Below are 24,809 nucleotides of genomic sequence, written 5' to 3'. Positions count from 1 at the left end.
ATAAAAGTATTTAATTTTTCTGTCAGCGCAAGAATCTTTGCATGAAATGCAATTTCATTTTGAACATGGGCAGTATTTTGACTATGACACAGTAAAAGAAATAACGAGTATTTCAGAAACATGGCTATTTTCCATAATTTCACCAAACACTATTTTTCATCATTAGACAAGCAGACAAAGTTTAGCTAAAACAACAACTACAGGAGATATTTCACTTTTCCTATGAAAAACACCAGGGGTTTCTTCCAGGAATAAGACTTTTTGTACTCAGTAGTTGGTCTCATTTAAAAAGAAAAAAAATTATGAAATTCAGCACCTTTGTCTGTGATAATCTCTCTGCCACACAGAGCTTGAATGTCACAAACATTCAAACCTGGCAGACTGTTCCCCACCAAACTAGACCATGGAAGCAAGATCACCATCAGCTTTGAACCTGACAGCAAGTCACACATTGCATGGTATTCCCACCCTGATTCCCATATGCAAGTGGTGAGGAAGGAGAAGGGATCTGCACATACAATCACACTTTCTTTCCTCCCAGTGAGCACAACTTGCTGTGCCAGCCTGATGTAGTGCAGTGGCTTAGCAGCATCACTACGACCACAAACTGGCTGTCTCGAGAGGCAGACAGAGATGGATAGCAAGGACTGCCTGATCAATGGACCTTTTGTCCAACCCTTTATCACAAACAATAGGAGCTGCAACAATCCAAAATATATTCAGGTAAATACTGGGAACTAGCAAGCCAAATGCTGCTGTAGAGGCCAAAGACAATTCCCCAGCACCAGAGACACATCTTTTCTGGCTCCCAGGTGGTGACTGTCAGGATCCTCAACCTTGCTTCAGCCTGTCCATTCTTTTATCCTCCCAAATTCTCTCCAGGTCTGAGAGCTGCATGTAGTTTTCCAGACCACTGACCGCAGGAGTGATGTGCTCAAACTCACTATTAATGTGAAGAACTATAGTAGCAGCTTTATTGAATGCCTCCAGCCCCTCTGGACATCTGTATTGTGCAGCTTGGATACAGGTGATAGGCACCTAAGATTAGAGAGACTGATAACTACATACTCCTAAAGGGTCCTGTCCCTCTGGATAGATTTTTTCAGAGGATGAATTTGCTTTGTCCAGTCCAGAAGGCAGGATCCTGCCAGGACTATCCACACATATCATCACTTGCCTTCAGAAACATCAGCCACCTTCCCTCACACAGAATCAGAGCAGGGCAACCCCATCCCACCCATGCTTGGACAGGAAGTAACCATGACAGCATCTAAAGACCCACGGAACACAGACATTGGAGAAGGTGAGAAAATTAAAAATTAAAAATTTACATCCAAGAGCTGCTAAGCCTTTTAGACAGAAATACATGGTCAAGTGCTCTTGTTGTCGTAAGATGAAAACAAGTTGTGTGAAGCTCATCTCACACCCATTAAAAGGCCATGTTGGACAAAGCTCACACGGGTATGTGAGGTTTGAATAGCCTAAGGATCACTTCCACAGAGGGATTGAAGTTCTGACGTGAGAAATACCTATTTTGTGCAAGAACCTCCCACCACAGATCTACCTGTGGAACACAAGAAAATAGGATGGTAGCTTTTACTCAGGTCTTCAAGCTGTGGGCTGGATTTTGAACTTTCATTTCATAAAAATGAAAACCCTTCTAGTTTATTTGCTCTACAGCTAAGGCTCTTCTCTTTCCACATGTGAGATACCCCTGTCACCATTCCAGTTTCAAGGATCATGTAAGCTTCCAGTTATTCACTATAAAAAGGTGGATACCTGTGTTTAAAGTTAAATAAAAATTACTTCAATGTACCTCAATTGCAGAAAGTGGTGTCAGAACCCCCTGGCTTGTGTTACTGTATTCCATCATTAAATTAGATAAGCCTTATCCCAAATGTTGGCTTGCTTCCCCCAGCCAGTACTGCTTAAGAAATGGGAGGCACTGAGATAAGAGGCAGCTCTTTTCTACCTACTTAAAGAAGTTAACATGTTCCCCCCATAAATCTCTTCTCCTTTCAAGAGATACTCAAAGCAAGGGGGGATAGGTTAAAAAAAAATGCTCTTCTAATAACTTAAAAATCAACAGTCCAAGCTTCATCCTCAAACATCCAAGATAAAAGTGCTTAGAAAAGGAATTATTTTAACAAACACACTTCCCTATCTTACAAGTTTCTACATCTGTGGAACACAAAGAAAACTTTGTATGGTGCAAAGGGAACACCAGGTCAGGCTGGGATACCAAGGTTAAACAAACCATTGATTTCTATAGCACAGAGGTGTTCTGGGTTTGTCTTGCAGGGGAGATCCAGCAGGCAGCTGCCCCTTTGCATTTTAATCACCATCCCCAACCACACAATACACTCACAGTTTGTTGTCAGCAGTCTTCAAAACCCTGGAGCTCGAGAGCATTCTCGGATGCACTCAAATACAGGTCCATCATACACCACCACATCCTGGATTCACAAGGGTACATCTCCTCACTGCCTTGACTCCTGCACTGTTTTTTCCCACAATTCCCTCATGGCTTCTCACCACACACCCACCAGTTACTCTCTGCAGCTGAGCTCTGCAATCCCAAATCATTGTGTAAATGACCACACTTGTGGTCACAGGGAGCCCTTCCTCTACGTGCATTCGGTGTAATTCTGCACCCCTTGGGAATCCAGCAGCAGCAGCAGCAACATTCTGGGTTCTTGCATTGCCAAAAGATAAAGCTATTTAAACAAAAATAAAATTCACACTTATATAGTGAAGTTAATCAGGCAAAATATTCTGTTTGCTGTTCCCTGCTTGCTGCTGCATTTTTCTTTTATAAATCTTCACACCACAGGTACACAGAAGAGACACATCAGAGCTGTAAGAACATCAGAGGGCTTCAGACACACTGAAGATTAAAGTGGAAAATACTCATCTGAGATTTCAGATAGCTAATATTCTCCCAGGCCCCAGCTCATACCAGTTTTGGAACCATCCACTTTAGCCTTAATATCTAAGAAGGGGAATCTGGGGTTTTGTATATATGCCATGCATCCTGATTTTCTCCAAAGCAATATAAAAATGTCTGAAACAGCTTCTTAAAAAAATTATCTTTGCTGTTCTCTTGTTTTATTTGTTCCCTCTGTTTTAAGCTCTCAGGTATTCCTATTACTGGAAAATTGACTGGCCCAGTCTTCTTGTTCTCCAACAAGAAATATCTCAGAGCTGGCATCTCATCTCTGACCTTGACAGCCCCCTCTGTGATGACAAAGTATATCATGCCTGTGCTCATTCAGTCTCCAACCCCTCTGATACAGCTGCCAAAGGAGGTGCCAATTGTCAGGGTATTTCCTTTCTGCCAAGCACTGCCAGCTTGGCTGGCATCACGTTGGCAATAGCCAGAGGATTGCTACAACTTGGCCCACAGAAGAGTTTCAATTTTAGCAGATCCATCCAGTGGCATATTATAAACCAGCAGCTTAAAGTCTAGCTGCCTAATTAGGTCCCCAGCTTAGAATATTGATTTTCCTTTTAAATGCTTCTTTTTTTTGTCTTTTTTCCAATCCCATGGACTGTCTCAGCCTAGGCTTAAGTGGCAGACTAAAAGGCTGTAACAGCAACTGCCCCTTGACACCTAGCATGCTTGAAAAATGTTAGAAAATATTATAAATGTTATGAACTCCCTAAAAGATTATTTTCAGCATTTCAGCTTAAAACAACCTCAATCCTGCCCCCAGCTCTAGGAAATACAAATAAATATTGGCGAACTCCGCTCCCAACTTCTTACTTTGTACGACGCCCATCGGCGTAGCAGGGAAGGAAAAGAAAGAACACACATTTGGAAGGAATTTAACGTGCATTTCCCTAATCCAAACTGCCTCGGAGCTGGTGCCTGGAATCGCAGTGTAACATTGCCACCCGGCGGGCAGATGCTCCCCATGCCAGGCTCTGTCCTCCGGGGCGGTTTTTGGCAGCCGCAGCCCCCCCGACGAGCCGGCGTTGTTTGAACACCTGCGGGCCGGGGCCGGCGGAGCCGCTCGTCCCTGGCCGCGCTTCAAACCGCGACCTTTTCGGGCAGGCAGCCGGCGAAGGCTGGGCTTTCCTGGCAGAAAGCTGGCAGAGGAGCCGAGGACCGGCCGAAATACCGAGCGAACCGGAGTGTCAGAGCTGTCACTGCTGTCCCCCCCTGCACGCTTTCACCGACAGCCCCCTTCTGCACCCCGCAGCCAGCACGGAGCTGGACAGACTCGCTGCGAGAAGGATTCCAGCCTGCCGTCAGCACCAGCGACACTGCGGGAGCACGTTCACTAGTCCAGGGAGCACGTTCACTAGTCCAGGGAGCAGGTTCACTAGTCCAGGTTCATTGCAGACCTCGCAGCATGTCCCACCACGTCTGTAAACAAGCAGCTCACAGGAACCTGTGAGAGACTCCTCAGAGCTGCGGTAAAACTGAAGGCCACCTAAAGCTTGTTATTCCTTGCTGCAAGGGGGGACAATTAGGGAAAGCAGCTATCAAGCCACTTGGCTTCCTCCTTTACTGAAAGCTGGTTGAGAAATCTGCTTCACAAATCAGTCTGTTTACAGTAGAAGGACAGGGTTACCCCCTAGAGAAATCATGGGAGCACAGCCATATAATGCTTAGAGTAAAGCAACAACCTTTAAAGTTGCAGCCAAAAGTTATTTATTTATTTATTTAAAAATATAAAGAACAACAACAAACAAAATGCTTGAGAAATCAGGAAAAAAAGTCCATTTCTTTGCCATCTCAAAATTATATGGAGATGGGCCCTAGGAGTAAGTGAACTAGAATAAAACAGATGATTTTTAAGGCTTCCTGAATAACGGCAAAAGGGACAAAAATCAAACACCCAGCAGTTAAATGCTACAGGAAAAGCTTTTGCAGGAAACCTGCAGTGCAGAAGAAAAGGACATGCCAAGAATTTTGCACTTAAAATGCCACCAGCAGAAAGAGGATCTCAGGCTTTGCCCTGGTGTTGGTGTCTCCCCCAGCTCTTGCAGGTAACTCATCACATCCACAGTGACCCCAATTAGTTCTGTGATCATGTGTGATGACATAATGTTCCTACAGCAACCACAGTTATTAATGCAAGTTTCCCGGTGAAAAATGAAACAGCAAGGGAGAAATCAAGCTGCTGTTTAGAATGACAACCAAAATCTTGGCTGAACTTCTTGCATCCAGTACCACTGTTTTAAGCAAATTTGCTTTCAAGTACTGGGAAGTAAAAATTTTCCCTTACTCCAAGTTTAGGAACTCAGAGGGCATACTGGGAATATCAGCAGCTTTGCATTGTTTCAATTAACATCCTATTACTACTATCATGCTACAAAATGACTGGCACTGTATCTCCAACGGAAACAGTTTTTGTTAAACTGATACATCATGGCCCCACTCTCCCACTATTTACTTGTGCAGCGCCTTTTGAATTGCAACTCAGAAAAAAAACCCAACAAACTAAGCATTAGCTCCAAAGATGCACTTTATTTCATTATAAAGCAGATTTTTAGGCATTATTTCTTTTTGTGAACATCCACTGTATGACCAGAAGGTCCTGCTTTGAGGACATAGCTGCCTCATAGTAGACAAAGATTTTACCACTAGACAACAAAAATACAGATGCACAGAACAAGTGCTGCTTAGACACTGAAGAGAGAACAGTCTAAACTGCAACCAGTTCAAATAGATGATATGACCAAAAATACAAGTACAGCTCCAGCCCAGCCAGAGCTTCATGCCCAAAAAGTGGAGTCTTTTATATCAAAACAAAGTTTGCATTGGGCTTCCTGGAAAAACAACAACAACAAAAATACCCAAAACAGAACCACACCACGCTCCTTCCCTCTCCTTTTAAAGTCACTCTTTAACTGTCCCCATGTCACATCACAGTTGTGCTGTGGTGCACCAGTACTTTATGAAAAACAGAAAAATGATAGAACGTAGTGTGAAGTAACAGTGAATGGCTGATAGTGAGAATTTCATGGATCCTTTATCCCAATACTTTTATTCCTTTTCCATTTGTGATCCTCACCCCAGGAGTTTGACTTTTGTTGATAGGTGCGTCTCATTCCACATTTGCAGATTCCTCAGGCATTTGGTACCTGAGCTCAGGGCATTAATAAGGGCTTCTGAATGTCATCTGTGCTCCTTGGGTCCATAATAGTCCCACCACTCCCAGCAGGAGCAGTGACTCATAATATACTGTCAGCCCAACATGCAAAAACGCACAGAAGGCATGTTGATGCAGTGTAGAGAAACATCCCAGCGTTACAACTCCTCATTTTGGTTTCCATGTTGTCAAATACTGATTGAGGAAAAGTGTATTTACAAGACTCGTACACAAATATTTGCATTTGGTCCTAGGCACCTGATTAGTGACAATCTAAATTTAAATGGAAAATTAAGTATTATTCTGGTCCATTAAAGCCTTTGCTGTAATCTCCCCAATTTGAAGGTGTGATCTTCAAAAAAAGGAGAAGCCCCAATACCTTCTGAGAAAGTATTTTTCTATGTACCACTCAAATCCATGAGATTACAGGATGGAAAAGCCCTCTACATAAGCCCCTTAGTGGGGTTATCTGGCAAGGGTCTCATATTTAGATCTATAGAAACAGACAAGTAACATACATTCTTTCCACAGTCCTTTGTGGTAATGAGACTCAAAATTCACTAGATATGAGTAGTCAGATAACATCCCGATCGCTACAAGACCAGAATTCATTATGAAGGAGAGAAACTGTGCTCTAGCAAAGAGCACAAGCAGATTTGCATCTATGCAGCCATAACACCCATTTTTTTCAGCCAGCATCAGAACCAGCAGTACTGCCACTAATGGCAATGAAAACTAAGTAGAAGGCTTTACAAAGCTGCCAGTTTGACCAAGTTTCAAAGCAGCAACTCTTAGGCACAGGCTCTGGCAGAATCGAGATTGACCTGAGTTTTCTGCTTATGGAGGAGAGGTGGTGGGAAAGGACACATTCCTTTCTTATTCAGAAACTTGACAACAGTCTCAAGCCAATATTCAACATCTAACAAGGTCTAGTGTAGTAATTACAAGACATTTGGAATTAGAGATATCATTTAGTAAAAAGAAACAACTGCCTTCCAAATCTGCCATACTGAAAAAATATCCAAACACATTAAACACTGTTTGTGCTTACAACCATAATCATGGAAACTTGAGCATTAGATGGAGAGATTTTTCTCACCATTACTGCAAAGGAGCTGCAAAACCAAGTTAAATGGAAAAAATCCCTTCCAAACATTCATTTAACAAACATTTATTAAAACCTGCAAAGGCTTCTGGTTACTAAATTTGAAAGGGGCTCAAAAAAATCCCAAGAATTGTTGAACTAAATCCAAGTCAGAAAGCTGACTCTCCTAACACATAATTAAAAAATAATTTTCTTAAGAAAAAATTTTTTGCACATTTTCCTCATCAATTTATAAAATGCAAACCGTATGCTAGAAAAGTTTGAACATAAGGGAATGTGCTTTGGAAACATTATTAAAATATGTGTTTCTATAGAACAACCTTATCAAGTTTATGATACTTCTTTTCACCTGACTGGCTACCCTTTTGAGAATGTCCCTCCCCTCTTTCCTGGGTCCATGAGAAGCTAGGTTTAGAAAAGAAGAGCTCCCATACTGCCAACTTCACTCTGTTCCTTTACAAAAATTTCAAAGTACTGATAAATGATAGTGACAGCAAGCAAAATTCCAGTTCCAGACCCAATTGCCCCCAGGAAGTCTGCCAGCACAGAGAGGGCACCGATACAGAGCCCACCAAAGGCAGCAGCTGTGGGGATGTACCTGCAAAACACGAAACAAGAACAGAAAAGGGGCCATTAGAGTTTGTTCAGGATAGTTACAAATACAGAGGGTTAGTCACACATGGAATCTATGGAAAGTAACTATAGCAGAGGCAGGATTTTTCTAGAAAAGCAATCCCACTGAGAACAGAAAGACCACTACAGAGATAACCTAACCAGGGGGTTAAGAAAACAAGAGTGAAACTACATGAATGGAAAAAAAGTCAAGGGGAAAATACTTTCTTCTCTTATGAGTCTACAGTCCAAGGTAAGGAACATGCAACAATGCCAGTACACTGGGTGAGGAAATGAAAAGCTCAACCTGACTGGAGGGGAAAAGAATGTTATGCTAAGGGAAAAGGTATTAATTACAGTCTACCGTGCAACTAAGCACAGTGATTAAGCTTGTGGCTACCCTGAAAAAATTATATAAATGAAAAAATTTAACAACAGGAAAATACAAGCTCCGGAACTTAAGGCTAATTCTAACTGTAAGGTAAGAATAAGCTGTACTGCACAAATCTTCCATTAATGAGACAATATTCTATGCCTCATGCATGTAACATTGAAGCTGAAAGAATATCTGTGTTCTAGGATCTAGAAAATAGAAGTCAGAGCAAAATTTGCCACGTGTTTGCCCATAACACTTCGCATAAACAGCCAGAGAAATGTGTAGCTCACCTGTTGAGTTCATGTACCATTGAAGTTTCTCTGTGGCCTCGCATTACCATTTGTTGTTCTTTCAATTGCTTGGCAACCTGTATTGAATCAGGAATGGAGCAAGTAAGTTTAGTGCCATTTGTCAGGGTCAGGGAATGCAGTACTATGAGGAAACAGAACAAAGACACTGCAGTAAATGGTGGTGGGCTTGGGCTTTTTTTTGTATTGTTTCGGGGGTTGGATTATTTTCTGCATTATTCATCTGAGCTTAAAATAGCCACTATTTGAACTTCAGACTGATTGTAGTCACAGGCACTTTTCTACCTGTTAAATTACACAAAGCTTTTTCGATAATTCCAGTGCTATTGAGAAGAGCAAAATTTGGACATTGGTAGGCTCTCATACATATAATTCAATCCGTGTTTTGCCACTTACTCTTCTCCTGAATAGGGTCCTGAATAGGGTCTAGTAGATGTTAGTGAAACCATTCTATGAAGTGTCTACTCAGTTTCAGCTTCCACATTCAGTGGAGCTATTTGTGGGGCCATACTAGAAACTAGACTTTATAAACCTTTCTTGAAACATTATTCTTAAATTGGATTTCTGCAATTATACAGGGTTACAGTGGAACCCTGCAAACATTTTACTGACAACTGCAGGTAACAAAATCTAGCAGGGGAATTTCTGAAGGTGTTTGTCACTGATTCCATGTACTGAAAAAACGCACTTTCAGATGAATAAGCTGCCAGTTTTCCACTATATAGTGGAAAACCTTGTTTACATGAACTTAAAATAATTTTACTTAGTATCAGGGAAGTATATTAAAGTGTTAAAAAATGTACATTGGCTTATTCTGAAATAAAAACCTGACTATACATGGCTGCAAGTGCATCCCTGTATGCCTTGACAAGCAGCAAGATGCAAGTCCAAAACAAGAGTGCTCGTGCTGTTACAGTAACTGTGCAACTATTACATATTTGTTAAAGAATGGATTAAACCATTCCATATGGCTGCCAAACTTGATTTCCTACACAAAACCACACAATACAAACACACCACGATGACAGCTATTTTCAGTCTTGTTTTCCAATTCTAATTTCAGAGTGATATAGTTCCTGAATACTAAATATCCTGTAGCAAATGGAAATTGTGAGAAGCTAGGCTCAGGCACATTAATGCACTGCACTACATTCTCCATTATCAGCACTCTCAAGATAAAAATAAAAACCTGTAGTTAATCTTCCCACAGAAGAAGCTCAGAACTCTCTATCCCATTGGCTATTTGAGCTTTACCTGCAAGTTCTTAAGTGGCAACTGCCTTCTACATGGTGCACCTGCCATGTGGCACTGAAGGAGTTCTACCTCTCCTGTTACCTTGCCTGTTCTCACACTGATCAGATGTTTCTAAGTTCTAAATTCCCTAATGCCAGTGGAAAGCAACTATTTGAGTTTTGATGTTGCTTTTGAAAAAGCAGTAAAGAAACCATCCTCCCCACTTACAAGAAAGACACAGTCCCTGTTTATACCAACAATATTATCAGCAGAACAGCTATTTCAGCAGAAAGTCTTATTCTTGCAACATTCCACCTGTTTTCATCAGGTAAGCTGACATAATTTGCCATTTTAAACTTACATCTTTGGCAGAGGAGCCAGAGACTTCAATCCACGTCTTAGAGAAGAAAGCACAGGAGCCCAACATAAATACAATATAAACAACTGCATGTACAGGGTCTTCCAACACTGAAGAAAAGGACTCTGGAGGTGACAGATAGTAACAGAGTCCACCAACTGGATAAGCACGAGCAGGGCCTCCAGATGATGTGTCCTGGAAGAAGGAAGAAAGCAGTCACCAACCTTCTCACTATTTCTTAGACATTAAGCTAAGCCTGGGTTTGTATCACCTTTGTGCCACTGTGTATCATTAGTACTGCAGCAGCACACACAGACTCAACTATCACAAGTAGTTTGTCTAAGCAGAAATGCAATAATGAACAGAAAAAATACTTCTGACAGCAAAGAACAGCCCAAGGAAAAAGATAAATGAAAACCTAACTTCTACATTCATCACAGCAGGTCTCATACACTACCATTAACTTAAACAAACTACTAATTTAGGAGTTTAGTGTGCATGACCACCTGCAGAAGCACATCCTAATATTCAGAGACCACACATTTTAATGGTGCTTTATAAAGCTGTATGCAAGATTAGAAGGGATACTCACAGACCAAGTGCCCAGCAGGCTGACCAGTAAGTTGCCACTGAAGCGGGCAGAGAGCATCTGGGAGATGACATACAAGTTTGACACCAGGGCAGACTGAAGAATGATGGGAATGTTGGAAGTGTAGAACAACTTGATAGGGTAGGTGTTGTACTGGCCACGGTAGCGAGCAGATTTGATAGGAAGATCCACTCTGAAGCCCTGAAAAGTTTTCAAAAGAAAATCCCCTATTACATCTGGGCATGAACCCATATCAAAGGCCATAAACTACAAGTGCAAGGTCTTGACAGCAACAGAAAAAAGCTGCAATCATTTTGTGCAAGTAGACATACTCCTTCCAGAGGGCTTCCAGGGGAACTCTTCTGCAAAGGGCCTGCAATCCTGCAGGATTGTCTAAACACACACACATAAAAAGGGATGAAAGATGAAACTTTAGATTTCTTCTTCTGTCTACAAGAAGACTGAACAAAAGTATCCAGGAAAAGAAACATTAAAACTTCCAGTATTCTTCAACAGATATATTTGCTGCAACAAACAGTAAGAGACACACAGGCCTAGAGACTTTAAAGTATTCTCCAGTAAAAAGCAATAGCAGCTGGGTTAGACAATATCACACGTGCATTTTCATCCAGGTTTTTCTTTGTTTTTTGGTTTCTTTTTTCAGAGACCAAAGTAGGTCTCAAGTCTTTTGTGTGGCTACAGCAAGTGTGGGAACTGATTAAGAAAAGGCAGAGCATAATGAACAACCAGATGTTGCAGGTAAAAAAAATTAGTCTTGTGAAAATATAGAAGTGAAATGCAGAAGGAAGTGGACCTACTTCCATACAGTTTTACAACCCCTGTCACTCCAACTGACCTGGAAATAAATTACAATGGCAAAGACGAAGATGGTGGCGATCAGGTTCATGAGGTTGGGGAGATTCTGACGGTAAAAGGCCTCACGAAGAGCTCTGACTTTGTCTGTACGAGTAGCCAGAAGATGAAACAGAGCAATGATGGCTCCCTCAAATTCCATGCCTTCGAAAAGAAAAGGAAAAACAAATTAGAGGTGAGCTGTGATTATCTCCACATTTCAGTGCTTTGTTCCATTAGGGATACTTTGGTACTACAGGATTCAGAATGGGATTTCTCCAATTCAAGTTCAGTAAATATCTTGTGCGATACCATAAATTGAGAAGGAAATGTCTTTGTGTTTGGACTTTGCACAGCAGCACTTGCTGCCTTAGCAAGATTCACTACATGTCAACTGCACAGCTCAGATGCCAGTAACAGCATTTGCCATTCTGCTAACACAGTGGGAAAAAAAAAAAAGATATTGCCTTTTTGTACAAAATTTTTGTAAAGAACATGGTCTACACCACATTACCTCGCCCTGTGTTCACAGTGGTGGGGCTGAATGCTTTCCACACAATAGTCTCACAGATATTGGTAGCAATAAAGAGAGAGATGCCGGAACCAAGACCATATCCTTTCTGGAGGAGCTCATCCAAGAGCAGAACTATCAATCCAGCAACAAAAAGCTGCAGCAGAAAAAGGAACACAGCATTAGTTTCATGCCTTTCTCATTTTGTTAAAAAAATGACACATATTAAAAGATAAGAAAAGACCATATGAAGAAGATGATACACTTGGATCCTTTTTTTTCCTCTGCATGTGGGGCAAGCTGTCCATAAGGCTGATTTTTTGGCCCTTTCAGGGGAAGAGTAAGTAGAGAAGACTAGAAATTACCTGGATTGTGATAAGCAGGCAGATACCAGCACCCATCTCCGATGGGTCTCCGTACATTCCAGTCATTACATAGACAATAGACTGTCCGATGGTAATGATCATTCCAAACACTGCAGAATAAAAAGAAAAAAGTATGTATTTGTTCTGGAGTTTATGACACAGGGCAATCAGTGTCCCACTAGAGGGAGAGTGAGCAAGTGTCTCGTGTGATACTTAGTTGCCAGCCAGAGTTAAACCACAACAGTTGGGAAGGGATGCAGAAGTCACAAGATATTTAAAATCAAGGACAAGTTAAGTTTGTGATCTGAAATCTGGCACAGAAAATAGAAATACACAAAAAAACCAGAAACAAATATCCTGAGAAGCAAGTGGGTTTGGTTACCAAAGACTGCTTTAGATACTGAAAACTCTGAGGGTGTTAAGATACTCCCTTAGCAATTTATGATTCTATTTTCCAGTAAACAGATCAGTTAGAAGTGTGGTACAGCATTAAATAGCTAAAGAACACTCATTTTTTTCTAAAAGTCATTATCAACTGAGCACAGAGACCCCTTATTGCTGAGAAAGAACCATGCTTGAAACTGCAAAGTATAAAGAGCTACAACAAACATCTTAATCACCATGAACTTTTTTTAGGTTAATGCTGACCATCACAGTTCAAAAGTTGAGTCCCCACAGTCTATATATCGCTTTGCTTATCCAGGGAGACTACAGCAGCAAAGCCAATTGCACAGATACTTTTCCTTTTCACACCTTTCTGAATCTTAACAGCCAACAAGCCAGAGAGCAGTCAGTAAAAGATTGATGAAGTACAGACATCTGTAGCAGAACATGAACACAGCACAACAGAAAACCACGTTTCTGACTCCACCATTCATCACACATTAAATTTACACTTTCTACTGCTGGGGACAGAAACTCTAAACCACAATATGAGCTGTTACTCACATTTCTGGGCTCCGTTGAAGAGAGCTCTGTCTTTTGGGGTGTCACCAACTTCAATTATCTTAGCACCTGCCAAGAGCTGCATGATGAGCCCAGAAGTGACAATGGGTGAAATGCCCAGTTCCATCAACGTGCCTGCCAGACACAGAAGAGCAATGAAAGAAAATACTGGGGTGTACCATACCAGGTACTTTTGAAGTTCAAAGTTTTTTTTTCCCATGCTTTACATCATGATGGAGAAGATCTAAAACTCCAAATTTCCATATATGTAAAAGGTATCAATGATAACATAAGCTTGTTAGAAGTCAGTCTTGTATGCAGTACTGCTCAGTACCTCAAAAATTACATCCACTGAAAAAGACTTTTGCTGTCAAGAACAGATTTAGTCTGCATAAAACAAGGTATGACATAGACTGATAAGACAGCCCAAATAATAAAGAATGACAAAGTGAACTCAGGAAACTGCCACCATTCTTAATCCATACCTGCATCAGAAAGTTTCCTCAAGAAACTGAAATCTATATAAACTACAGTGCATTTCAATCTTCTGTGAGACAGACTCAAAGATGTCACCCAGGAAACCACAGCACACGTATAATATGATTTGAAACACAAATCACAAACCTTGGAATATTTACAGAAGATTGCAACAGCAGCAATGCAGGTAACTAGGAACTGTCTCTTCCCTAACCATTTCCCTCAAAAAATGCTCAGGTTTTATGCATATAATAGAGTGCACACAGCCAACCATAAACTCATTTTGTAAGCTGTGCCTTTCCCAATGCCACACCGGTTTATGATTTTACAGAATATAAAGAATTACTTTTCCCTCTCTACTTCAGTTTTTTATCTTCATTAAAATAGAGTGCAACGTAAGAACAAGTCCAAAACCATTTTCATTCAAGCTAAAAAAAAATGCCCTCCTGAAAGACTGACCATACCTCTATTTGATGCCAAAATCACTCTCATCCAGTAGAAAGGATCTGCCGAGTCTGATGACATGATGCCAAACAAGGGGATCTGCATTTCCAAGCAGAGATTAAATCAGAGACTTCATAGCATGCTTTAAAACGTTTCAGCTCTTCCTTAAAAACAGGAGAAGGAAACATACCTGGCAGCATACTAGGAAGATGAAGAGTGTGATAGCTGTCCATAGTACCTTTTCCTTAAACTGAATCTAAAGGGAAAAAAACACAAAACCAAAATCCAACACCAGATGATAAAGCTGTCAAGATAACAAGACCTAGTCAATCAAGCAAACTTTCAGAGTAGCACATCTGATTTTCTTGTGAAGGGACAAAGTACAGGACATCCTAAAGAAAATAACTTACAGTTCATCCCTTTTATCCCACATAAGACCAAGGAAAATTACAAAGCTTTATTGAAAATTTAATCCAAATAAACAAGCTTATGTCAATGGAAGGTAATTCTAGTCCTTCCACAGAAACAAGTCTTACATTTTTATTAGAAAGAGTTTAGGATGAGAAAGAAACAATAATACAGAGCAGCTTATTTTAGCAAATAATCTTAGATTAGAACTTATGAAGAAAAGATTTTCAAGTATTGCTGTTTTAACCCACTCTAGTTTACACTCTGTACTGCTTCCAACATCTCACCACACAGTGCTGTGGCATAACCAAATCTGCACAACTGCACTTACCAGCAAATATATTCTTGTACAGCCCCATCCACAACACAGGATGCACCAGATAAGCACTTCACTAAAAACAATTGTGCCAAAACCTGCCCTTCTCCCAGCAGGGAGAAGAAACCCCAAATCCCACAAATGCAACCTGTAAACATTTTACAATACACAAATACAAACCTATGAAGAAAATTTTATTAACTTACCTTCCGTTCTGGCTTTTGGATTTCAGGTAAGATAACGCAGAAGGGCTTGATCACTTCAAGAAATTTTACTGTATGGAAATTAGTCAAAAGACAAAGTGAACACAGAGATACAAGGAATACTGGGAAAAGCTCAAGCAAAATTCAACTTGGACACGTACATTACATATTAAAAAGCCCAGTTTTGGGGATCTTCTGTTGACTGGTTGGTTTGTGGTTTGAGTTTTTTGTATTACTAAATTCTTATCTGTTCTAGATAGGCAGAGATTCAGCTAGTACATTTTAAGTACAGTATGAACTGGAAAAAGAACTACAAAAAAAAGTCAAGAGCTTTCCTATTTCACTGTATAGGTTGACAGCACCAAAAAACCCTGGTCATTGCTTTGCATGAGTTTATCAATACCCTTGAAACTTTTACTTCATAGTAGCTTCTCCCTGAGCCTGATATTTGAGAAAAAAGTACCTCGGATATTGTATATATATATTACTTGTGGGCCACACAGTTTAAAAATTCCTACACACTGTTCACAAGCATCAATTGTAGTTACTTTATAGAACGTCTTGTGCCATGATTCTCTCCCAGCCAAAAGGACACATCCTTAGATCAGAAAAGTCTGTCTTAGAATAAGCCTATAAATGAAGAAGGTACTTGCAAAGTCACAATTCTCCCATGAGCAGAGAGATCTGATTTTAAACAGAGTTAATGGTAGCCTGGTTAAGACACATCTAAGACTGCACTCATATTTTGGACTGATTTGAACTAAAAAGACACGACAGCAGAGAAGAACCGAAACTACTGGTGGCTTCCACTTCTTCATGGCAGGCTGCAACTCCGGTGGCAACTTGGTAACACTTTAAGACCAGCCCACAAAAGATGTACACTTATTTTCAAGTGATTATGCCTGAAAGGTTACATTGGATCGTGGTTTTCAACTTAAAGCAAACCAAGATTCTGCCCTACATCTACAACAATATTCCAGTCGGCTACGACGCTTTTCAAGCAGCTTTTCCTCGAGGTGAGGGACTCTGCAGCCTCCCAGTGACTCGGATCACTCCGGGCTGCAGACACAGTTTATCGTTTACTCTGGCAGTGCCCCTGGCAGCGCTGTGCCCCCTGCCCGAGGTGACACCCCCGCCCCGGCACCGCACCCGGCACCTCAGCCTGGCACGGCACACAACGTGAGCTCCTTCCCCGGGATCAGCTGCCATCCCCGGGAGGGGAGAAGCAACAACCCAGCGGAGCCGCCAACCGGAGGGGTCCGCCAACCTCTCAGCGCGGTGGCTGTGGGGGGCGCGGGGGGAACGGGCCAGCGCGGTGCCCGTGAGGGGGGCGCGCCGCGGGCGAGCTCCGTTGTTGCGAGAGGGACCCACACTGTCCGCACGCCCTGTTGTCGCCCCCCGCCCGGCGCCCCACGGAGCCCCGGTAAAGGGGCCCCCCCGCTAGCCCCGGTTACTCACTAGCCCATGGCGCCCCGGCGCAGCAGCGAGCGGCGGCCGCGGGAGGGACACGTCAGGCTCCGAGCGCACCCGCCCCCTTCCGCTTCCTGCCACGCGCCGCGTCCCGCCGCCGCCGCCGCGCACGCGCGCACGCGACACCGCCCACCCCGTCGCGGTGCGCCTACAACTCCCATCATGCACTGCGGCCACAGCGAATGACACCCCCGCGGGGTGGGCTCGAGGTTGTCGCGCGGCTTGCTGGGAGTTGTAGTCCAGCCCCACCCAACCGCCATCATGGCGCCGTGGGAGACCGTGGTTCCTGAGCGTCCTTGGGGACGTGGGTTGTGTGGAGGGACGCGTCGTTTAGTTACCAGAATTCGTAGGGCTGCTTTAAGAGATTTCAACTGATGTATGGATAAACAAGTGAATAAATAAATAAACACAACATTTGTTTTCTGGTTTTGTATTTTCACAGCAGAACATTTCAGGTCTTTCTCTCCCGTAAGAACCTCCTTGCGCGCCCCGCCCTCTCCCCCAACACCGGTGACCTCCTGGTGTCACATATCAGATGGTAGAAAGGCTGATGTGCCTTCACCTAAATGGCTCATCTGCTTTTAGCCGGTTTAGAAGTCAGGTATGTAGATAGTTGTCTGGACTCTCTGTGGTCAATGGAAACTGTTTTGCCAACTGCAGTAGAAAACTACATAGAGAAGAGACAAGTTCAGCTCCTTTAAATAATCAGGTATCACTCTGCAGAACTGAAGAGCAAAAGAAACTGAAGATACAGTTCTTGGGGCATTATTACAGTAAAGCCATGTGAGACACCGAGTCAAATTTTGGCCTGATATGACTTGTGATTTTGACAGTTTATCTTAGAGTACTATTTTGGCAGCCAACTGCAGCCTGTGTGACAAAAATGGAATTTTATACACTAGGGCTGATTTTTATACTGTTTTGGAAAGACCTACTACTGCAAGAGGACTCCATGTAGAGTGGTGCCAGCTGGTACAACTGGAATGATGATGAGGAGGAGGAGGAGGATAGCATGTAATTTATAAACTGCCTCTTTAGAGAACACAAACATCTGAGAAGCAGACGTAGATTTTAAACAGCCTGTTCTTTTCATGTTTTGCTATTCTTCTTTGAACCAAATCAGTCCCTCTTATATAACCAAGCTAATCCTGCTTCAGAAATAATGTAATTTAGGACCATTAAAAACATTAGTATTCATTTACTGGCACTGAAGTTTATTAGCCAGTGTGTTCCACTGTTTCACACAGTGCAAATCTTCAGCATTTACTGCAAAATTATATGTCTCAATATACCTCTATTGCATTAGTGCAAAACTGATGTTTAATTACTGCTTTAAAAATCAAGTTTTGCTTCATGGCAACTGACTACAGATGCTGGACCCAATTGTGCTGAATTTGCACCCTGATGCAAACAGTGAAGACTACATGATTGCTTCAATAGCCAGAGGTAAAAAGCAGAAAATAGAGGCAGAGAGAAGAAATGGGGAGAGAAGCACAGATATATTTTCACTCCCTCTAAATAGTTCCTTTTTATTCTAGTGTCATTGCTTGCAGAAATCAGTTACAATCTCTCTTTGAAGAGATCCCATTTTTCTCATCTATGACATGCTCACACCTTGTTCCCACACCAGTACGTTTTACCAGAGTGTCAAAGTTTGGCTGTTGCACTGAGTCGAGGCCTCTCCTTACCAAGGAGGATGAAGGAGCTGCTGTTACCCAGGTCTCATAGCCCCTGTGGGCTGGGATCGCCAGAGGGAATTACAAAGCTGTTTGTGTGTACACATGTGTGTAAATACATACATGCAGACAGATGTTCACTTTGCAAAACGTGGCTAGTTAATACCTGTAGCATCAGTCTGCAAGAGGGGCCCTGCAATGTGTGCTTGGTCTGTTTAACATCAGTGCTCATATGCAGTCTGATTTTTGATGTACAGGTTCTGCCAGTAGTAGTCTCTCTAACCACAAGGTGGAAGAACTGCTTTACTTATGATGTCTCCCTCAGCTTGTATGAGATGTACACAGCAGTGCAGGCAAGTTTTGTTAGTCGTTATTTAATTGCTACAGTGCATCAATGCCCAAGGGCCACGTTCAGGACCAGAAGTCCTCGTGTTAAGTGCAACGTAACACAGTCCATAGTCCTGCACGGAGCTCCTGTAAATAGATCTCAGGGCCCCACAGAGTGCTCAGATGCTCCAGAAGATCTCTGTGACCTCTTTCTCTGCACAGCACAACTATACTGTGAGAGATCACTTCGCTTCAGTGAGTTCCCCGAAGAGACCAGCACGTGGGGAGCTCCATGTGATCATGCTCAAATGTAGCAGCTGCATCTCCAATGCTCTGACAGAGCATTCCAGGGAACAACCACAACTGTGACATGCTTTACCTCCCCTTTGCCTGCCACCCCCATGCTGTCTCTCAGGCTGCTTGACAGGTGCTTGTCAGATGTCCTTACTGATTTATTCATGCAGGTCGATGGGCTCTAGAGGTGGTAGCATGAGTGAAACAAGGTCATAAGTCTGAATGACAGCTGAGCACAGACACATAAGGATGACCTTCAGGAAACCCTGAGTAAACAACATTCCTAAAGCAAATTGTTTACAATGCTACTAACCTAAAAGAAACTTAACTGCTAGCTCCTTTAAGCCAACAGCCCAACTCCACTGATTTCATCACAGCTAGAGTTTCCCTTGTAGTCTGTAATTAGGAGACAATCTCCCAGCTTGCCTGAGAAATCTGAGGCAGTGTGCCAGTCACAAGTGGTGTGTTCCCCAGGGCTCAGTATTGGAGCCAGTTATGTTTAATTTCTTCATCAAAGATTTGGACAAGGGCAGCCTCAGTAAGTTTGGTGGGAGTGTTGATCTGCTGGAGAAGACTCTGTAGAGGGGTCTGGACAGGCTGGACTGATGGGCAGAGGACAATTGTATGAGGTTCAACAAGGTGAAGTGCCAGGTCCTGCATTTGGCTGTTTCATAGCTATGGCTATTTGCAAAAAAATTTCCAATTTCGATATCTAAAGTGAGATACCCAAACCACTGATTAAGCAGAATATATCAAAAGAAGTATGCTTAACTTCCCTGCCAGCCATAAGTCTAATATTGCAGTGCATGAAAGCATTTCCAACATCATTATCAGGACATGAGAGGTTAACTGAATGTCTTTCTACCGCTTGGCATGAAATGTTTTGAATCCTGAACTCCTGTTATGACTCACACCCCCATTTCTCAAATTTGTTCACCCAGGTGCTCCTAGAACATCACTTTATTCGGTGCATTTATGACAATACTTAATAAGGTATCTAAAATACTGTATAACACTGTACCTTTAATGAGCTGTGCTCCCAGCTGGCAGTATTACAGCACTGCTTTCTCAATAACTAGGATCCTGATTTCTGGCTCTGATAAAACAGGCATTCTATATAACACACACTTTGTGTAACACAAAGAGTTGGCAGCTAAACCCTGATCCTGTCAAAGAACAACAACAAAACTCCAACAGGACCAGCATTTCATCCCGCATCTTCAGGTGAAGCCTCAATATTTCAAGTAGAAACAAATCATAACATGTAGTTTTGCAATGAGAGCAGCACTATTGATTCAGAAAAAGCTCAGTAATAAAGCTACCTTCTGTTTGCTAAATTATACCACAAGGAGAGATTATAAAAATTATGGTAAAATTATGCAGATCAGCAAACAAGGTCAGGCAGATACTTGCCATTGTCAGGAAATACGGTTGAAATATATGCAAGAAGGGTGAAGAGGTTTTATATCCTTCCCTGAGGGGATGCAGTGTTGGCTAATGCTGGCCCCAGCATCAACGCAGAACAGATTGATAAAGGCTGGTTCTCAGCTGACAGCCTAAAAATTGTACCTGGTCATGGTGAACCAACAGGTGAGTATTTCAGCAAGACTGGAAGGCCCACAGCTAATACAAGGTTAAAGTCTTTCTACCGTCTAAATGCTTCCCACATGTTCTTTTCCTGCTTTTTTTTAAGGTTTCTGAAGTCTTCAACGTGGTTTTTATGTAAGAAAAAACAACCCATAAGTTGGTTAATTTTCATGCCCTGCTTGTTTTACTGTGGCTTATCTAACTGGATTCTGTAAAAAAATTATAATAGAGCTAAGTAACCCAAACGTGTTATATTTCTAGGGGATTAAGAACTAGCTTTCACTTATATGATCTGTTCTTTAATCCTCAAACTATTAACTTGGAACTGTTGTTTAGAGACAAAAATACCCAAAGCAAAACCAACAAACAACAGGGTTTGGAACATTAAGAAAAAGAGTGCTTGCCTTGGAAATACTGATGCCAATTTCCCTTAAGGGCCTATAGACTAGTAACCAGATACATACAGCTCTGATAATGGACTCATTTACATAAAAACCACTGCCAGCTTCCTTGGAACAGTCACCCTGTGGAAATCGGCCAGGACTAGAATCATCCCTATTAACCTGAGAGCCTTTACACCTTTACAGAGACAGCTTTTGGCACAGAGCATTAATTTCACCTAGAACTTTATGAGTCATTAGCAAAAATACCTTTCATACTAAAGACACATTGGACCTATATTTGTGAATGGAAAAATACCAATAAGAGGAGGCTCTCTGGTTTACAAGTCAGCAAATCTTAAATGACACTGGATCCCTTTAGTCCACTTGGAAAGTTCTGACAGTAGCCAAAAAAATAACAACGTGAACATTGGATTTCTGCATCAGCTGTTGTTTTTCAAATCAACGTTCGGATATCGAATTTGAATAACCTCGTGCACACAGTGACAGGGAGTTACACCCCTCACTTGTACATGAAGCAGTTTTGTTGGGGTGCTCACAGAGTGAGGCTGAGCTCTGCTTGTAGTTGCATAACTTTTTCGTGCAAATGAAACATGTAATACATTAACATTTTTGCATGCAGTAATTATCATATGCATACGTGAAAATAAAATGCTGCACATGCAAAATTCTGCTTTTGATCCTGGAATAGAACTGATTTCTGTTTAATTTATGGATATTTGCAGCTTGCTGAATAATTCTGTGAGTCTTTCAATTTTGATTTCTTGACAACATCAGCTTTTAAATATAAACTGTTTGTAAACTACCTTTTGAGCTACTTTCTCTTTTTTTTTTTTTTTTTTTTTTAATTCTGAGCAGCAGTAGCAGCAGAAATTCATCAAGTAAATTATCTTGTAACCTTGTAAGCTGTAACCTGGACTGTTCCGTTTGATATGTAGTGAAAGAGCTTTGATTTGATTTTTATTGTATTTCGTTCAAACTTTATTATAAAACATCTCCCAGGGACACTTGCATGAGAAACACTTTGCAAGTAAAAACAGCATTGCATTTCCAGTCTCCCACTTTTAAAGGTTATTATAACATTTTTATCATGCTTACTTATCTCCATAATATACCACTGTATGGAAGACAACTGCAGCAGTTAGGTCATAGAGCTAGATGTCTCTATAGGTTTTTCTAATGGATTTTATTTTCCCATACAACAAAAGGGGTTTCAGTGTGTCATTAACCCAGTGACCAGTGCTTCTGCAGTTGGACTGTGGGCTGTCCCCAGGCAGCTATATTTTCGATGTTCTCTGACTCCAGTTTTGTCTCCACTGTTTTACCAACATGAAACTTCGTGTAGATTTGTAACAAATGCCTCTCAAAAACCTACTATAATTTAAATAGAGAAGATTACCTTTGTGGGTGACTCTTTTTGAGTGGGTTTTATGTTGATCCCGATAGCTGATTCCTTCTCTAGAATTGATCCACCCATATTTTTCAGTGGAACAACAGTGACTTTCAGCAGCTGGATACTTTCAGCTTGTATTCAGGTTGAGCATACAAAGTGCTTACTTGACAACTCTTTCCTTCTAAAAATTGCAATTTAAATCCAAACTAGATATAAATTACAACGTGTCACATCTTTTTATCAACTTTTGATTACTATTTATCTCTCAGTCTCAGAGAAAGCTTTTTAAAATACTAACAGGATGACAGGCTTGGGTTGATCCTGCTCCTATTACAATCATTTGCCAAAAATCCTACTGGGTCATAGCCTCTGAGTGGATCACATCCCTGTGGATCTCCTAATGCACTTTATAAAATGTATCCAGTAAATCCTGTAACAACAGAAATATGATTAAATACACAGAGCACAGATGGTTCCAAAAAACCCCAAGCTATAGCTTAACTTTGAATTTTTACTTATAAAGATTTACTTTCCTTATAAAAGTAGGCCATAGAAGTCTTTTTCAATATTTATCTAGCTCAGCTAGGGAAATAAAACAGTAACTACATGCTGATCTGTGCAATATCACAGAAGTGCAAACACATTAAAGTCCTCCTTAAATGCAAGCGAGCAGGCCCCTGGCCAACTGGGAAGAGCAAGAGAACAGCTAACATGGCTGAGTTTTATAGACATGCCAAGTGGCTTAGCAGCCTTTGCTGAATGCTGCTATTACAGCGGCTTGCCTGAAATAAGAAACAAAGAAATCAGATTAAAGACTGAGCTGCTTAGGACAGCAGCATTAGTACAGCAAATTTCCTGGCAAGAGAGTTGTGATTTTGGGCATCAGATGTGTGCTCCATGCTGCAGTGCTGAGCAGGGTTGGATTCTTAACCCATTTTGAAAAATACTGAATGAAAACCTTTAGGAAGGTTTTATCAGCTGTGAATACTGGAAAGAGGGTGAGCTTCCTATCCTGTGGTTTTGTTCATATGCTATTTGGCATCTTTGTGTAAGAGCCTGAGAAGCCATCAAGCAGTAAGCTGTTAATGCACCAGTCGCGACAAGGCTTTGGAGCAATTATCAATCTCTGTGCAGTCTTTGACTGTTTGTCCCCTTAGAGCACTCTGAAGAGCCAGCTTTATAGTGGGCTTGCTCCAGAGCTGAGGTGAATGCTGGTGCATCAAGGCACAGTTTGATGAGTGAATTTTCAAGTGGCAGTGCTGGCACAAGCGGCTGCCATTCCACACACCTGTTAGCGAGCACTTGTTCCCTGTGCCTCTCTCCGTGCTGTGCCAGTATAAGCAATTTGTAGCTTCATGACAACATGGACTACAAAATGATCTGGCTGCAAAAGACTTTTTCAAGTCCTGCAGCTGAATTACAGAGTTAGCCTTTTTCATACTCGTTTAGAAGGTCTGACTGCAACATGAGTGAATACTTTAGTTATCTTCAGTTGAGCCTGACAATGAGAGCAGCGAGCATGTAACAGCTTGGGCTTCATGATGGGCTGTCCAAGCCAGCTAAAGATCACACTGAATTGCTACAACAGCTGGCACCTGGACTATTGAATCTTCACATGCTAATCACTACATCATATCACATCTGGCTTGGGTACATCTATTCAGCTTAAAATCACCTCTCACAACAGCAAGATGGCTATGGCTATAGCTTTCTTAAGTGCAAGTGTGTCCCAGCTGACAGAAAAGAGGGGCTAGAATATATCAGAAACCTTTGAAGACCACTTTTCTTCTTACTTTTTTATCTTCTTACCTTTACTTATACATTTTGTAATCTACTGTAGACTGTTTAAGTAGTTAAGTGGGCAACACAGCCTTACAAGGTGTCATCATGGAAGGATGGTCAAGGAATGAGCAAATTAAGAAGCCACATTGTTTACACTTCAGCAATATCCTGAAACCCTTTTATGCATATTCTGTAGGTGATTCCTTGGATGCAGTAGTGCCTTTTAGTGGTTAGTTAATGCATCACAGGTTTGTTACAGAACTCCCTGGAGAGCTGAAGCTTTCTATCAAAGATGTGGTAGATCATCTAAATTCAGGTCTCAGTTACCCAGTAAATCTACTACACTTCTGCAAAGCACCTTCTCTTTCTTTGCTTCATAGCAACTGTGGCTATATAAGTGGAATAATTTATTAAATCAAATCTGCTTTGAGAAAAATACAGTTCATTCATCTTTCTAATTACTACTGTTCAAATTTAGCCTCAATTAGCAACCTCTCAATTCACTGAGATTAGTTCTGCCTGTGTACAAGCGAGACTAGCTATGAAGGCACATGTAATAAGCCCTACATTTCTTCTACTTAATGTATCATAGGATTAGATATCTGCTGTTGATTTTCTGTGAAGCAGTAAACAAAATGCCCTTGTTAGCTGCAAACATCTCCTTTCCCAGGAA

General features: G+C 41.6%; 1 protein-coding gene across 1 annotated transcript; it reads right to left on the bottom strand.

Moving 5' to 3' along the window:
* Positions 1-5,459: 5,459 nt before the first annotated feature.
* Positions 5,460-16,939, bottom strand: SEC61A1 (SEC61 translocon alpha 1 subunit). Its single transcript, XM_029958338.1, has 12 exons — positions 16,669-16,939; positions 15,210-15,328; positions 14,470-14,535; positions 14,300-14,378; positions 13,362-13,493; positions 12,414-12,523; positions 12,052-12,205; positions 11,542-11,702; positions 10,689-10,886; positions 10,100-10,291; positions 8,488-8,564; positions 5,460-7,807 (listed from the first exon to the last, which is right to left on the bottom strand). The coding sequence occupies exons 1-12, from the start codon at positions 16,937-16,939 to the stop codon at positions 7,621-7,623; spliced, it is 1,746 nt and encodes a 581-aa protein (XP_029814198.1). The 3' UTR covers positions 5,460-7,620.
* Positions 16,940-24,809: the final 7,870 nt, after the last annotated feature.

The sequence above is a fragment of the Manacus vitellinus genome, unplaced genomic scaffold (assembly GCF_001715985.3).
Source record: "Manacus vitellinus isolate BGI_N305 unplaced genomic scaffold, ASM171598v3 scaffold_14_pilon, whole genome shotgun sequence".
In the NCBI taxonomy this organism is placed as follows: domain Eukaryota; kingdom Metazoa; phylum Chordata; class Aves; order Passeriformes; family Pipridae; genus Manacus; species Manacus vitellinus.
Note: the sequence above shows the minus strand (reverse complement) of the source record. Positions and strands in the feature narration are given on the sequence as shown.

Excerpts from the sequence above, each read along its gene's own strand:
- SEC61A1 (XM_029958338.1), bottom strand. The coding sequence starts at position 16,939 with ATGATGGCGGTTGGGTGGGGCTGGACTACAACTCCCAGCAAGCCGCGC. Across the intron at positions 13,494-14,299 it reads GATTTTGGCATCAAATAGAG|GCACGTTGATGGAACTGGGC; the intron begins GTATGGTCAGTC and ends TGTGTCTGGCAG. Across the intron at positions 10,887-11,541 it reads CCATTGTAATTTATTTCCAG|GGCTTCAGAGTGGATCTTCC; the intron begins GTCAGTTGGAGT and ends AAAACTTTTCAG.